The following is a 17,088-nucleotide window of genomic DNA, read 5'->3' as shown; positions in this document are numbered from 1 at the left end:
AAAAATTTTTTATTGAAAACAGTATTGTGCTTTATAATTTCAAATTCTGTTTCAACATTTTATGTTATCAGTTAAAGTATTACAAGATAATGAACTTTCTTTAAAAAAATACAGAAATCATGGTAGCAAAACAGGAGTTTTACCCAGGAATAATGCACAGCAGGCTCAAGTATAGAAACCAGACACTTGGAAACACACCCCTTCACATACAGTGGTGCACCGTGTATGGTATGCAATGAAACAGGCTGACATCTGAGGGTTACTCATCACTTCAGCCAATCCACATAAGGACTTCCAAAAGAAAGGCAGTCAGTGTTTAGTGTTTCAAAACAGTAATGCAGCTACAACTAAACCACAACTGGTTATTCACTAAGGGATCATGCATCCCAGTCCAGAATAACGACACACTGTTAAGTACACTCATCTCAACTCTAGGATGAACCACAACAGTAAACAAAGAATTGAAAGTATGTCTGGCTATGTTTCACTGCCCATCAGATGAGTTCTTTCTTCATTATTACCAGGAGGATTTTGCAGGCTAGAACTGGAACTGTTTGCACAAGAAAAATGACAGGAGGGAAGAAACTGGTTTAATTCTCTAGATAATTCTGTGCAATACCAACATTAGAATAAAAAACACCACACACAACATAGACTACTGCATTTGGTTCCCTACTATTGCACAGAACCACATACTATTGCTTTTGCACCTATAAATTCTACTGACACATAGAGCTCACAGACACCCTACTCTCCTGGAGGAACCATCAGTAGGGTTTGCTCTTTAATGCCGCAGTCCTGTTGCTTCTACAGAACAGGCATTGCCTGGTTTAGGTCTCCGTTTAGGTCAGTAGCGATTTAGGAAAGCATACAAAGTATTTAAGCAATATTCTTACTGCTCATTTTGTCATTCAGTGAGGAAAAAAATGGAAGCAAAGCTTCCAAAGATTCACTTTATAGGGCTGCAAGTAATATAAAGAATAAGCATCTTTGCATACCTTCTTCTTGTTGCCTCGGTGATATAGAATATTCCAGTTGCAAGCCCCTTGGAGGAAACAAGTCAGTTACAATTGTAATAATAATAAACTTATGCAATAGCTCATAACTGCAATACATATAAAAAGAAAAAAAAAGGTGTAATGGCTTACACTTAACAATGCCCATCCTCCTTGGATGGCTGAGGCCCATTCAAAACCCAGCTTTTCATTTAGAAATCCTCCTAGAGTGGGACCTGCAAATGCCCTGCAACAAATCAAAATGAGTTACTGGCATCCCAAACAAAAAAGGTAACAAATCGTATTTTCAGTGCAATTTTTATTGCATTTTGTGGCCTCCCTCCATCAATTCTCTCTTCTTTGTGAACAAAGAGATTGTCTTCCACAGACCTAACTTCCCTAAATTCCATAATAAGTATTAACTTTTGTTTGCCATGGCCCCAGTAAAACGACCTAGCTAACTCCTCAGCTGGAAATAGGATCCATATCAGAAAGCTGAAAGCACTTTTCTGTATCTGGGGTGGCTTAGGACTTCCATTAAGGACCATGTTCTAGCAAGGCATCTACACAGACCACTTCTACCATAAGAGATATTTAAACTCTCATCCCTCAAATCGTAAACCTTCCAAATTTCAAGACAAAAGACTGATGGATATAGGCAGGTGGGGAGGCACATTTTGACAGAAGCGGTCACCGCAGGGTTGAGCTGTAACTGCCCTGCACCTTCATGCCTGCCTGAGAATGCCATGAAATGTTACGCAGCTGCTGGCACTTTAGGCAAGGTCTTACCTGATACGGTCTCTCACTGCAGAAAGGGACAAACCTGTGTAAAACTAGAGACTTCCTGGCAGCAAGTCACATAATATAACTATGTCTGGTAACAGCATAAAACTGGAGTTTGGCGACTTTATACTGTGTCTGTACTGAACCCTACGCCAAACAAACAAGACAGCTAGAACTTCAGTTAGTTTGGAAAAAAATGATGCAAATCTGTACCATTGCAGGTGGGTTTCAGCAACAGAGGACTACAGAGACAGATTAAAAAAAAAATCCTGGAAGTGGCTGTTGATAGGGGAGATGTCACTTCCCACTGAGTGACAACTCTGAAGGGTCACACAGCCACGAATGCCTTTCACTCATTTCTGTGACAACCACTGGGTAATAAACACACACTCTGCTAAGCTGCACAAACACAGACCTTAAATAATGGCTGTGGCTGAAAGAGAAGATGCCACCCTAAGCTATCCCAGACAAAAAGAGGAAATATAGAAAATAAAAAAGGGGGAACAGAATTGGTCAGGAGCAGATACCTTCTAGCTTGCTCCATGTGGGCGGTCTTAGCTTTGTAAAAAATTAGGGTTCACCTCTCTCTATATTAAGCATTAAATATGTCACTGACAACAAAAAAAAATACCCACACAGAAGGGCAAGCTAACATCTACTTCATCACTGCAGCTTTTTGATATGCAGGGCAATACATTTCAAGGAAGACAAATTGTGAGTCCATTCTCTTTGCTGGGTAAAAAGTTTTAACATGTCCACCAGACACCCATTTAGCAAGAATCTTTTGAATCAAGGTCAACACAATGACTGCAGTGCAAGACTTCTGGCTGTAATGCAGCAGGCTTTTGTGGGACAATAATGCAGAACAACCCAACACTCATGTCTTACAAAAAGGTGAATATATACCTACCCAAGGGACCACATGGCACTGAAGAGCCCTGACACCAGTCCCAGCAGACTCAGACCTTCTTCAAACCCATTCTCACTGTAGAAAGACAGACCAGTTAGAGTAGTACAATACACTACTGTGTCTCAGTCTATAGCTGCCTCCTACAGAGAAAGTCTTCAAACTCCTTTTACTTTACATACAACATAAATAGTTAACAAGCAAAATGTACAGTGGAATCATGTATGTCTATTCAATACTTTCTTTGCTGCCTTACTGGAGGATTGCAGTGCTACTTCTCATCTATGATGTCTTCTGAGCGATTCCTAACATCACACTATCACTCATTGCCCGTGTTTCATATGGCAAGTGTGAAATGGTGACAGGTAGCTTGTAAGAAGGAAAAAATTGTTCCAAGAGGAACATACTAATAAGAGTAAATCAAGGCCCTTATAGGTCATTGCTCCCAAGCCACATCACAGACCTTGTACTCTGAGCAAGTATGACTCCTGTAGGTGCAGCTGTTGAAGCCAATGCAGTCTGAATATCCAGTGAAAACTGCTTGCTTGAAAAATCATACTCAGAAGCTGAAATAAATCCTACGTATATGAAACCACACACAGGTCACCCCATGCTATGAGACCCAAAGTCTGATTGACTTCATTGCATTCATAGTACTGAGGTACACATTTACAAAATTGTATTTGGCATATCATGACTGAAGTGGTCTGCCAGAAAAAATTAAGACAAAAAAGAGTAGTGGAAGCATTTAAGTGTTACGCGCTGCCTTTGTCTCAAAAAAGGGGAAAAAAGCCACACCAAAACGCCACTTCATACTGATCACTGAAAATTAGTTGCAGTTTCCTATCGACAGTAACATGAAAGACGTGTTGGACTGAGTTACTTACTATGCACAGTGCAGTATCTCTGGAAACACTGGGATAGCACTCATGCCAAGGGAAAAGCCAATCAAAACCAGCACTAGCACAAATATCCACAGCTGACTGAAAAGAAGAAGCATTTAAAAGAAGTTAGCTGCTGAAAACTCTTTTCAAGTCAGGACCTCATTTGACCCAAGGCTGTTATATCAGCTTTCTGTGACTGACCAGAAAACTACATTTCTTGAAGCCAGAAAGAACTCTACTTTAATCAAACACTAAGACTTGAAAAAAGAGTTCTTAAAAAAAGACTTTGTAAAAGAATTTGAAAATCCTGTACCTATTAAATATTTCCTTATCAAATGCAGTTCATTTTAAGAGGAGCACACAGAGAAAAGGTAACAGATGAGCTTAACAAAGCAATACATATCACCAAGCTTGAGACTTTGTTGCATAAGTGATGGATGTGCAGCTAAAACTTTGTAGCCTAATACATTATACCCAAACAGACTTAGAAAACAATGTTGAAGATTTCACTGATTTATTTTTCTCACCAGCTCAAACATATGATCTCATGGTTTCAAATGTATGATCTTTAAAAAATTATAGATCTAGGAGGAAGCAGCTGTCCAATTCTGCATATTAGCCATCCTGTCATTATCGTTAACGGAGTATATAACTGTGATGGTTTTAGCAGGGATAGAGTTAATTTTCTTCACAGCAGCTGGTATGGGGCTGTGTTTTGGATTCATACTGGAAACAGCGTTGATTACACAAGGATGTTTTCGTTACTGCCGAACAGTGCTGACACAGAGTCAAGGCCTTTTCTTCCTCTCACCCCACCCCAGCAGTGAGAAGGCTGGGGTGCACAAGGAATTGGGAGGAGACACAGCCAGGACATCTAACCCCAGCTGACCGAAGGGATATTCCATACCATATGACATCAGGCTCAGCATATAGAGCTGGAAGAAGGAAGAGGAAGGGGGAGACATTTAGAGTGATGTTGTTTGTGTCCACATGTAGCAGTTACGTGTGACGGATCCCTGCTTTCCTGGAGATGGCTGAACATCTGCCTGAATGAACCCCTTGGTTTGCTTTGCTTGTGTACGCGGCTTTTGCTTTCCCTGTTAAACTGCCTTTATCTCAACCCACGAGTTTTCTCGCTTTTACCCTTCTGATTCTCTCCTCCATCCCACTGGGGGTGGGGGAGGAATGAGCAAGAGGCTGTGTGGTGCTTAGTTGCCAGCTGAACTTAAGCCACAATAACCTAGGACAAATGGACTATACATCTGTTTTGTAGATGTAGGAGAGTGTTTTGCTGTGAAATAATTGGAGAGATATGGATGGCACTGCAGTGTTGGGGTGCAACAGACATTGTCTTTACTTAGCTAGCTGAAAACAAAGATATAATTTGGCATTTTCCTCAGTAAATTATATACAGAGAGAAGAAAAATCAATACTGCTGCACAGCCGTGCAAATAAAACCCATAGTTAAGAAACACTGATTAAACAGAGAAAATTGGAAAATAAGACAGAAAGAACTTTGTTTTGCTGCACTGGAAATGGCACAGGATTGCCAGCAAATGAAAATAAAAAGAAGCATTTTCCCACCATACACATTAACATAAGCAAGCACAGTAACAGTAAAAAGCAAAGGAAAAGGATGTATTTTATGTAGCTGTAAAATCTCCAATTTCAGCTACTTCCACAACTTTACATTGATAGTGTCACATCAAAAGTCAAATAAACCCTGTTGCATGGTCAGAGGTGCTAATTATAGACCTGTGGCCATACATGACAATGGTCATGATAGCTGTCGCAAAAGCATCACATGAGGGGACAGGTTCAAGAAGAGGCAGTTCTGTACCTTTCGATGTGCAGTACAGGAGCAGGTCCTAACATGAAAAAGCACAATGCTGTCATTAAGCCTCCAGATACCAGCAGCCACTTCCTCAGGTACTGTGAAAGAAAAGGAAGAGGTCTGCAATTTTAAAGATGCGAATTTGTAATGTAATTATTTTGTATTTCCTAATACCCCTCTTCTAAATCTTCATTTTCTGAAAAGTAGGGCTCCTGTAGAGCCCATCAGTACACACAAACTGGGAATTTCTCTGTCAGTTCTGGGTACCACCAAGAAACACTGAATTCCTGTTTCTTTGCCACTAATGCAGTCACTGGCAGCATCTGCTTAATACAGAGATTTCTTCAGGATACTCTGTTAGCTTTTCTGTTATTTTAGGTCTTACTCTTCCTTAGTATAAAAAATATCATGTAGCACTACATGTAATTCACATGTACAAAGGTCATTATTAGTTTGTGTCAGGAAAAAACAGTGTCAGAAAACCATCACTGTCCTTCATGCACAGCATTCAAAGTGTAGGTTTCCTTGATCAACTCACAGTGGCTGTCAAACAGGCAGTTTTAGGTATAACCCTGCCAAGGTCTTCCTATACTGCAGTTAAGAGCTAGAGAACCCATAGCCAGTCTGTGTGCTGATCTAATTTGGATTTTACACTTTATAAGAGATAAAGTCAATACAGCTAATCAGAACATCTTTACTCCTTTTCTCAAAAGCTGATAAAATCAGACATATTTTCCCGCTCTCCATTCCATATTGGCTGAAAATAGATTGTCCTTAGTCCATCAGAAAAGCTCAGCACATTTCAACTACAGGATACTTGTCCAACATCCTTTACTATTTTGGACATTCTTGTATTACCTGGACTTTGCAAAAGAAACCCTCACGTTGGCAGTATTCAATGCACATGCAAGATCCTGAAACACAGATCCTGAAACACAGATCCCTTTACAGGACCAGGATTACACCCATTGCTTCAATATGGGAAATTCTGCAGTTTTAACTAAATGCACAGAGTGCTTTACTAACCCTGCACAAACAGCAGGACAGTACTTACTGGCAGTTTATCACTTAGAAATCCAAGGAGGGGAGAAGACAGAGAATATGAGAGTGCCAAACCAAGGAATACTAAGCCCACATAACCAGCTGGGAGTTTGAACTATGGAAAGGAACACAAATAAAACAAAAATAGAATTTAAAAAAAAAATCAAACCATAGATGCTACATTCAGTAAAGGACAATCCAAGAATTATATTTTAGGTCAAAATACTAAAATGCATGATTTTAAGTATTCTACTGATACCATACAAAAGTTTTTCAAGTACTTGAAGTCATCAGCAGAGCTCCGGTTTCCTTCCACTTCCATTTCTAATCATGGAGTGAAGACACCTGACACAACTGTACTCAGGTAAAGCCTAAATAATCTCAGGAGGAAGCACTACACTATGTCCCTACACCAGCACACTGGCTTCCAACACTAATATCTGGCACATTTGAAACAGGCACTTCAGACACTGAATTTTAAGACTGGATTTAAGTCTTTACCTCTCCAACCTTCTGTTTTATTTCCACGTAGAAAAGCATAAATACTCTAGTCAGCCACTGCTAATCACTGCATCTTAACAGTAAGTAGTGCTATAAAATACGGCTCTGGCTTCTCAACCAAAGGAGAATTTCTATGGGAATGAGTAAGAGGCTTTTTGCAAACACCCTGATGTCTACATTATCCTAACACAGAGTCACATTTCTGAACTGAAATAAAGTGCGTAATGAACCAAAAGCATACTAGTCTCTCAAATGGCTGCTTTAACCACCATTTAGAAGGTATTCCAAGATGTTTCATGTGGCATGAACTACACAAATATTCACTATTTCCTTGCCATGTGCAAGCACATGATAAGAACAACTCTAATCTAGTGGTTAGAATACCTGCCAAGAGGGCTACAGCCCTTTCACAGAAAGCATCTTTTAGCACAGAGCAGAGGGAAAGCAGAAGACCCACACAATGGTCTATGGCGGGATAATTACAGATCCCTCCTAGGTGGTGGAAGACATACATTCACATCTCCGCTGATGGAAGAGGTTAGCACAAGTCTCCTCCACCCCGGATGAGTGCTCTAAGTACTGGACTAGGCAGACAAAAAGCAGCAGCATAATAACCTGTGAAATGCTACTCCCTGGAAAAACAATTGGTAAATAGACCACTCAAAAAGCATTGCTTAATTTCACACAGGAACAGAATCTTAAACTATTTACTTCAAATTCATTACCTTAAACACCATAAGGAAAATAAATAAATAAAGTTAAGTAGGAAACAAATAAATATTAAGATAAATTAAAACCAAATAAATAAATTGGTGTTTGCCTTTTTAACGAGTGAGTGAAGAAGTCAACTGGCAGGCTACATAGCTGCAATCAGTTTAATTTTGCCCAGGCTGTAAGAGTAGGCAGAGCTGTGACATCATGTCCCTGAAAACAAATGTCCACATCAAGTTACAACTCTGTCAGTGACTGTTGCAATTTTACAGAATTTGCTTTCAGAAAGGAGGAAAAAGTCCTGTTCACAAAAGGTACCCCACAGATGAAATCCAATTAAGTGGAAAAAAGTCAAATTTTTAAAGGTCTTACTCTTCCTCGTTCTCAAAGTTGCCGAGATCCACTGATGTCAATGGAAACTGTGACTTGTCAGTACTGCAGAAATCAAGTCTTTGGAAATCATACTGTTAACAGTTAATTAAAGCACTGTAATTGGATAAGACTTAATTTTGTTTAGGATATTTAAAGCACATTTAAAAACAGTTATTTACTATTTAGCAAGGCAAGACTTCTCTGCATGTTAACAGGACTTACCTTCTTTAGGATAAATAGAGACATTGTGGGATCCAAAAAGCCCAAGCATGCACTCAGAGAAAATATAGTGAGACAGAGTATTAAGACTTTTGGCAGAAGAATGAGCTTCCAAAAGGAGTCCTTGCTAGGGATGGAATCTGTTTCAAGAGAAAAGAGGGGGGAGTTGCATTATTTTTCAACAGCGTAAGCTCATGACTGATCTTCTTTAGAAAAGAAATCAGTATTTCCCCTTTTCTAGTCATATTACTTTTGTTATCTAACAAATGGAAATCAATAGTAGAGTATTATGCACGATACTATTTTTATATTAAAAAAGGTGAATTAAAAAAATAAATAGGTGAATAAAAGAAGAAAAGTAAACGATTTAGATTCCAACATTGCGAATTCCCAACTTGAAAAGGAAAAAAGCATATACTATTCCAATTATGTGAAAATACGGTTACTTCTCCACTAGCTCTTACACAATTAAAATGTCATGGATATCTCTCAACTTAAAACAACATGAAGACATGCATGAACCATTCATATGCAATCAGAGAAACATGTTTTGAAAGTAAAGACATTGCTATTTATCAGTTGAGATCTGTCTGAATTTTTAAGGAAGTAGTTATTTAGGTCTCCTACATGTTCAGTTTGTACTCCAGACAGGAAGCTTCTTTCAGATGTCATAGATGTCATTTCTAAGTCAGGCTACCTTCCTGATGCTGTTGGTGATTTAATGGTTGAACATGGTCTCAAAGTATACATAGAACTAGAGGTTAATTCATCAGCATCCACCAGCTCAGAGCCAACATTTATTTAACGTAGTTTCAAATTGGCTAGTTAACACCATGACTGCAGACAATTTCAGAGCTCGGGGCGGTGGGGAAGCCAGCAGTACCAGCCCATGGTTAAGCATTGTAGGTTTCTTCTAAGACTCAGTAATTACGAAATTATTCTCCAAAGTTTTCATATTTAAGAGGGAAAAAAAAAAGACTTTAAAAAAAGAAGTATTTTAAAGTTAGTAGGTTTTTTTTTTTTCTAGAAAAGACAAACAGGACTGTAAACTTGCAATTACAATCTTGTGTAAAGACTTATCTTTAAGTCAGCATTCTGTCCAAGCAGGACCATCTAAAATTTAATCAAATTTATATGACCTCCAGCACGTCAGTTATGCCTCTCACTTACTATCTTTAACATTCTTTCAAGTTAATCAGATCTTGCATCATTTAGTACAAAGAAACCCCTTTTGTTCTCCCTGTAATTATGGTCATCCCCGTCCCTCCGTTAACCCCTCAAACGTGTCAAGTTCTCTTGTTTTAGGCAAAACTTATTTCCAGCTTTTCTTCAACTAGCTGCAAAGATAAGCTGATACTAGGCAGGCACAACTGATCCTTTACAAAGCCTGAAGCTAAGGAGACAAAAGAAAACAGAAACATATCTCAGTTCACCCCCACACAGAGTTCTTAGTGTTTGCAGAGATGGGCACGAGGTGTTGGATCCATTCCAGGCCATCTGCATGCATTAATTTAGGTTAGCATTAAAACATGGGCCTGATAAAGATCACAAGTTAATTCAGCTGGAGCTTGGCCCTCTGGGTCAGATCAGATTCCAGAAACTGATACTTTTTTAAAGGACAGTAAAATACATGAGAAGTTCAGGTGAGCAAAGGAGGCAGGAAGAAAGACACTTACCGTATTTTGGTAATATGCACATATTCACAGGCACCAAGGCCAACACTACACATCCCAGTGTAATGAAAGGGACCTCGTAACCAAATGACTGATACAAAAAGCCACCTAAAGGTGGGCCCAGCACCAGTCCAAGTCCTGTAAAAATTTCAAGGCTGCCCTAAAGGATGAAAAAGAAAGCAAGTGAAAAAAAAGTCAGTATGCTGAGAAACTCGAATATAACCATGAAGAACAAGCCATTGGTCTGAGTAGCAGCACAACATTGCCTGGCTCATTGAAAGAAAGAGGCACTGCATCACTAAGGGGGATAAGGGCTAGTAGCGACCTTCACAAAGTGGGATAGGGAGAGGAATTTCACCGGCATCACAGCCATCACCTCTTTTGCTTCACTACAGGGAACCACCTCTAGTGCAGCATTAGCCACCCTGCTGTCACCCAGCACATCCCAGCCCTGAGGCCAGACAAGTGCTCCAATGAGGGAAAGCATCTCTAGGACAACTCTGGCTGAACTGATCATCTCTCCCACCCGCAGTTACGCTCCAGCCTGAGGAGGGCACCCAAACAAGCCTATTCAGCGAGGTCATTATCTCATGGGATGAGGTACCTGTGCCAAGTTAAAGCTTTCTCTCCACCACCTATCGTTTGAATTCACTGACAAGGGGTAGTAAGTAACAGGGAAATTGCCACAGATTAGCTACAATTCAATAATTTGGCATCTTTTATAAGATACTAGTTTTTAAAAGAACAATACAGTTACACTTGAATCTTGTGTTACAACACCACAGCCACTGCTGTCAACATCTGCAACATTCAATCAATGTTTAGACCACCAGTAACAGCTTAAATTACAGACCACCAGTAATTGCTTAAAGTTTTTGCTAAATTCTGGGACACAAAAACACAGTACAGGGAGTCATCCTCATCTTCAGTTTTACCAATACAAGTCAGAGTGGTCGAATGGCCCAAGAGCAGGCACAGTCAGTTCTTTACCCTAGGGCAGCCCGGTGTTGCAGCCTTTTCCTTTCCTAGCAAAGGAAGCAACTAGTAACAACGTATGCCTAGCAAGTCTTCAAGATCTCTACAGTCTAATTTGAGACATTCTGGTAAACTTCAACACATGGAATGCCCATGAATTAACATAACTGCATCCAAATAATGTTTTCACTTGTGTTGCTCACCAACCCTAAAAAAATTTAATGATTGGTGAAACTTCAGTTCCAATTAGGCTGTACATCATTTAGTCCTTTTACGTTAATGAATTTTCGGGGAGAAGCTGACGCATTGCTTTATTACAGATCAGGGGAGGATAAGGTAAATCTGATACTGTAAGAGAAGTGATATTGCTTATGTATTGAAGTTCGTACCTCCTCCAACAGAGGCACCACATTGGCTTCCCACTTCAGCAAGGCTGACATGCCTACATTTAGTAATTTCCCCACACATTCTCTAGGGTACCCAAAGGGTAAAACATGGGCTGAAAACTGGTACCAAAAGGGTAAGGAAAGGAAAAGTGCTCTTCAGTATCTAGCACTATCAAGAAGGGCAATGGAAACCAAGACTAAGAACACTTCATCCATTCCTTCAGGCTTTATGATTTTACTATAGAATGCATCTTGTTTCAACTCATCAGCTCTTCCTGCTGCCTCAGCCACCACCCTGAGCACAGCTCACAGTAACAAGAACTCTAGATCATGTCCCTTTAAGGACAGTAAGTCTACATGAATGAATCTGAAGAGCTTTTATTCTCATGCAGAGCAAGACATTAGAACGTATAATATGGAAAACTGCGGAGTATTTAAAAGTGATCTGTCTTCTGACAGCACCCTTTCTAGATTTTAAACAAAGGTACCTACCAAGCCACAGCCTTGCAGTCTTTCTGATAGTGGTCTTGAGGTGGCCTTCATCACCACCTACCATTTTCAGCTATGTCTCACCTTCATTGTGCTGACACCCCAGAATTTCATTTATTTTTAAGTCTTATTATAAAACAGATAACTAAATCCCTTTAAGTCAAGGTTTCTTCACTTACCTGTTTAAACTACATTTTTAAATTTCCAAACAGGAAACCTTAACCTTATTGACCAGATATATCCACAACATGATTACAATGTGTAAGTTGCTTTCCAAAGAAATTGACAGCTCCTCACTGGTGATACAATTCAGTAGTTTTTTTGTGAGTCAGGAGGTCATAGTTTTATAGACATTTATTTATAGAAGTAACTATACAGCTTAACACCAATATTAATAAAAAGCATCCTTTCCAATTTTACTATATGTTCTGAAGGATGTTCTTAACATCTGTTTGCTCACTAAGATTTAACACAGTTACTTCTGTCAGTCTATATTTGAATTGAAACCACAATGTATTGAAAAAGAGAAAGAAAAAGCAACATTTTATTAAACCCAAATCTTTTTTTATACTAACACCATAAAAAATTACTAAATAAGTGTAATATCTCTGGTTCAAATGAATCTATGATGATCAAACATAGTGACCTTCAGATTTCAAAACATTCTAGCTCTCCTTTTCTCATACATCACTTTCATCAATAGATTAGAAAAATTAAACAAAAATTGTTTCCAGTTTTTTATCTTTCAGTCATTTGTTCAAGTAGTGTTGATTTAAATTAATCAAATTTCTTGAATCAATCCACATGCACTCTTACCATCCACGTAGAAGTAATCATTAAAAGCTGTATTAGTGCTTTAATAGTCTTACTTCAACTGAAGAGGTAACTACCACCATCAATGCTCAGCTGTCTTCAAAACATAAGCAACTTACATACTGCTTAATTTATATTAATTGAAGTTCTGTTAAGGTCTAAACTTGTTTGTAATTTAGAATCACAATCCTAGAACAATATGTGATGATTTCAAATATGCTTGTATATGAGACAGCAAAATCTTTTCCTCCTGGTTTTAGGCTGCCTCCTGGCAATTTATCATATTGCAGGTACTCAGCTGTAACACTGGTTTTCGCACTTACCAGGACAGTAGCTATATTATTGGGAAATGCCTTTGCAAGGATTGAAAATGATGCTGTCATTGCTGCTGCAAAACCTACTGCATCCATTGCTCTTACTAAAAAGCACAAACTGATGAACATTGGACCACTTGGCACCTTGTCCAGCATTCTGAAAAGAAAAAAAAACAAACAAACCCCCCCAAAAAAAACCAGCAAATTGAGATCTCTCAGGATGCAACCAGTCATCTACTAAAGGCTCTGGAGCATCATTTTTACTTATTAAAGGGCACAGTTACCAGACACTCAATGCTTTCCGATGCCACATCTTTTTGAGTCACATTGGTGAATTCATTCAAATTACACCAAACTATTTCTGACAGCTTTCTCATTTTCCCCTTTCTTTGGTTGTGAAAAGAACCTGAAAAATCTAACCTATGACAAATGCCAATGCAAAATTCTGATGTATTTCATATCTTTTCCAAGCAACTGTGCAAGAAGTCTGATGTAATGTGTTACAATTGCCTAATAAGAGCTTCCTTCATTGTTAATAAAACTTTAACTTTGTGAAAATGAGTGGCTTAGCCTCTCTGCCTGCCCAGGCAAAGCTTCTCATTTGCACTTTATACTTTTAAGAAAATAATAATTAAAGCATTATATGCATAAATAGTTCCCTTATTGCCGCACTGTGACAGACTTCTTGTCATTCATCAACTATGGTAGTTATTTAAATATGTAGAACCTTCCTCCTTGGCTTTCAAAGTACTAAGCAGGCTCTGAAACCTACTGAAATGGAGAAGTACTCATTAAGATTTAGAAGGGGTAGATACAAAGTAAAGATGCAAAAAGTTAGGTGACCTAACCAGCATCCAAAGGATGCCCAAGAGTTTCCAGTTTTGATTTGTGTCCATCTTTTCATATGAATGAAAGTGATTAGAAAACAAATGCAACAAAACCAACCAACAAAAATTACTCACCCAAACAGAATGGTCACACATCCTGAAACAAACATCCCTGCCACAAACATGAATTTTGCTCCAATATGTGTAAGCTGTAAATTAAACACCATTTTTACATGTTATTATTTCAAGCAGAGATCAAAACACTTTTAAAGTAAGCTACCATTAAGAAATCAATACATTATGGGCATTTCATAGCATACGTAGTGAAAAGATCTGGAGACACTGCTGCTCCTTGCCATTGTGCCTTCATGCAACACTGAACCTAAAAATATTCTAAACGGTTAAGTGACTTAACCCAGTTTTCAGAATGGTAAGACAATGGTGCAGTTAACTATTTCACAGCGCTGCAGCTTCTGCAGAGCAGCGGTTTACAGCAGCATTCCTCACTGTAAACAAACAGAAAGTAATACATTCTCCCTCCAGCACTACCGGTGATGCCAAGTCAGCAATACCTGTCGTATATGGCTTGGGAGAGTCAATGGAAACTGATTTTAAAGCAAATTTATCACAACCTTTAATAGCACAAAGCTTTGGCACAGGAAGCACAGTAGCTTCAGGCTTCCCCATTCATTACAGAGGGAAGGATCCCACCTTCCTTCATTTCAAACTCCACCACCAGGGTGAAGGATGACGAGAAGCATGTCGTAAAGCTAACTCAATTCTGTAACAAAGTACATCTGAGCTGCTAATTCCATGTTGTAACTTCCCCTAAGGACAGCAGGTATTTCACACTATTTTCTTGTTCAGGCCTGGACAAAGTCCATGTGTTTCAGCCACTATTACTAATATTACATATTTTGCCGAGTTTCACTGAAACCCCTGGGATTTCTGCCTGCTGGGCTGCCCACTTCACCTGTCTGCAGCGAGCATGGTGCGCTCACTCTCTCTCAACACTACCAAGTACTTGGTGAGGGTTGTGCCATAGCTGAATTCCATCACAGACACCGAGACTGGACTTATGATGGCGCTTGTGTGACCCCTTGATGAGCCACCTCACCACCAGAGAAAATCATTCACCATGGGGTCAGCAAAGAGGCTGCCCAGCTAAAGAAAGAGAAGACTATGAAACTGCAGCAGCTCCAACCTAGGGTATGATCTTGAGCAGCACTAGCCAAAAATGTATAGATGGTGGTGCTCCAACATATAAACAAACTGTTATTTGTAATTTCTCCAGCACGAGAAAAATCCTGAACCTGAGAAAACTGAATTTGCAAGAACTGGAGACATTTATCTCATACTGCCGTAAAATGAAGTGGAAGGGGAAACGGAGTTAAGCAGCAGAGAGTCATAGTAGGAAGAAATGTTAAGAAATAGACAACATACCAGAAAAGAAGAGTGCAGCTAACTAAAGAAAAAACAAAATGCAACACCTTAAGAATGGTGCCAAAGGCAAACAATATATAAGTAAGTGAGATAAATAAAATGAGGAACGGGGGAAAAGGAGGTAATAGAAAGGAGAATTGATCAGCAGATTACGCTGAAGCAAACAGAAGAGTTTACCAGGGAAACAGAACAGCTACATGCCCAAGACCCTATACTACCCTCACAAACTGTAGAAGAGTAATTTTTAAATTGTACTGCCAAGGCTTAGATCAGATTCAGGCTGACTGGCCAGGCTCCAGTTACTGCAGACACAAGCCTGCAGGAGTGCTATTGAAGAGACCTTTCTTTTCTCAGCCTTAGAGAACCGCCTTCATGTACCAACCTGCGGCATCACAGAAATAAGTTACAGCTTCAATTATACTTACATAATACCCCAAGATTAGAGAAGTCAAGAAATTAACCAAAGCAAAACATCCAAAAATCAGGCCAACAACAGTGTTACTGGCACCTTTTTTTTCTGCCTGGGAAAAAAAAAAAATAAAATCACAACTGTGTAAAGGTGGAGGCAAATACTTGAGGTGAATAACACTAGTGCCTTGTACATGTAATTGTTTTTAAGTCTCTATTAGTACAGTTACAAAGCAATTTCCTTTCTCAAAGGCAGCAGAAGCTCATAAGGTAAGAACACAGCAATTTAGCAATTTAAAGACATGTTGCACTTCTATTTGAGCTATATGTAATCAGGGTAAAAGCAACAGTGATTCCTCAACGAATGGAAACGCTGCAATTTCCTGAATTACTGCACAACTGACCAGACTTTAACACAGATGCCTTCAGCTGGTGTGCAGCGGAGCTAGCTACAAAGCTTTGACCCCTCACATGATGAGAGGGCAGCGAACAGAGATACCTGCTATCTTCACTGTATTGTGCCTTCACATACCGAGATCCAGATAAATTTTGTACGTATCCAATTGACAAAATACACTCAACTCGAGTACGAGCCGAACATCGGAATATCTTAACGTTTCTTTGTTAATATTTGGGAACATCTTGGTCATGGGACAAAGGGACTTCTCCTGCAAAGGCACCATGACCATGTGGTTTTTTTCATCCCATATTTCAACGTTGTACTCACTCAACATAAGCAGTTGGTAGGTCACAAAGTTTAACATGGTGAATGGTGGCCCAGCATGAGTTAACAGAGAGGTAGCTATAAATAAAAAGTCATTGAGTGGCTAAGGCACTGAAAGGCAAGTCAGGACATGGGCAGAGTTTTAATCTCAGCTCTACTACCAAACTTCTATGCAACACCAGGCAAAAAAAACTATTTCACTTCTCCAAGCATCCATTCCAACTTGTATCTCATACCATTAGTTTTTTGTCTCCTCTGCAGCCACAGGGAAGATGAAACTAGTCCATGGACAGGATCCAGGTCACCGTAATACACACTCTAATCTATTTTAGCCAGCATCAGGCTATCACTATGAATTCCCACAACTGAAAAGTCCAACTCAGAGCTTACAGGCAACCATAAAGGTCCCACAGTGTTCAAGAGCCTTTTAAAAGTTTCAACGTGCAAAAATAATCTAAAGGGTAGCTAGCTAAACGGTTTTTTTTACCTCCGAAGGGAAAAAGGGTCCCAGGATTGAATAGCATATCATTGAACTGAAGTTTATAGATGCTGTCGCGACCATTGTGAATAACTGCTCCCTCGTAAGCCTCCTGGACCCCTCGCCAACTGCTTCTGGCACGCCATCTTCTTGAAGTGCGAAAGGAAACAACAACGACAACAAAGTATCACAGAGAGAAAGGCAGCTCGCGAACCGGGTTTGAAAACGAGTGCTACTCAAACACACCCCCTCCGGCCCTCCCGGCCCCGGGCAGTTCAGCCAAGCCGTACCGCTCCCGTCCCTCGGGCAGG

General features: G+C 39.6%; 1 protein-coding gene across 2 annotated transcripts; it reads right to left on the bottom strand.

Moving 5' to 3' along the window:
- SLC18B1 (solute carrier family 18, subfamily B, member 1) lies at window positions 1-16,924 on the bottom strand. Of its 2 annotated transcripts, none has more exons than XM_010153018.1 (13): window positions 16,787-16,924; window positions 15,593-15,688; window positions 13,860-13,933; window positions 12,907-13,054; window positions 9,924-10,080; window positions 8,251-8,387; window positions 6,458-6,559; window positions 5,410-5,501; window positions 3,573-3,668; window positions 2,689-2,763; window positions 1,149-1,242; window positions 999-1,045; window positions 1-550 (listed from the first exon to the last, which is right to left on the bottom strand). In XM_010153018.1, exons 1-13 carry the CDS (start codon window positions 16,859-16,861, stop codon window positions 478-480), a joined length of 1,266 nt encoding a protein of 421 aa, XP_010151320.1. In that variant the 5' UTR covers window positions 16,862-16,924; the 3' UTR covers window positions 1-477. The 2 variants fall into 2 exon arrangements, with proteins under 2 accessions (XP_010151320.1, XP_010151321.1); XM_010153019.1 differs by having other exon boundaries at window positions 478-544; window positions 16,787-16,828.
- Window positions 16,925-17,088: the final 164 nt, after the last annotated feature.

The sequence above is a fragment of the Eurypyga helias genome, unplaced genomic scaffold (genome assembly GCF_000690775.1).
Source record: "Eurypyga helias isolate BGI_N326 unplaced genomic scaffold, ASM69077v1 scaffold3356, whole genome shotgun sequence".
Classification (NCBI taxonomy): domain Eukaryota; kingdom Metazoa; phylum Chordata; class Aves; order Eurypygiformes; family Eurypygidae; genus Eurypyga; species Eurypyga helias.
This window is presented reverse-complemented; position numbering and strand designations above follow the sequence as displayed.

What these genes read in the sequence shown, in the direction of transcription:
- SLC18B1 (XM_010153018.1), bottom strand. Translation starts at nt 16,861, where the DNA reads ATGGTCGCGACAGCATCTATAAACTTCAGTTCAATGATATGCTATTCA. An exon ending in CCTGTACTGCACATCGAAAG is followed by an intron (nt 3,669 to 5,409) that starts GTACAGAACTGC and finishes TCTTCTTTTCAG; the next exon opens with TCAGCTGTGGATATTTGTGC. An exon ending in ACCGAGGCAACAAGAAGAAG is followed by an intron (nt 551 to 998) that starts GTATGCAAAGAT and finishes TTGTGCAAACAG; the next exon opens with TTCCAGTTCTAGCCTGCAAA.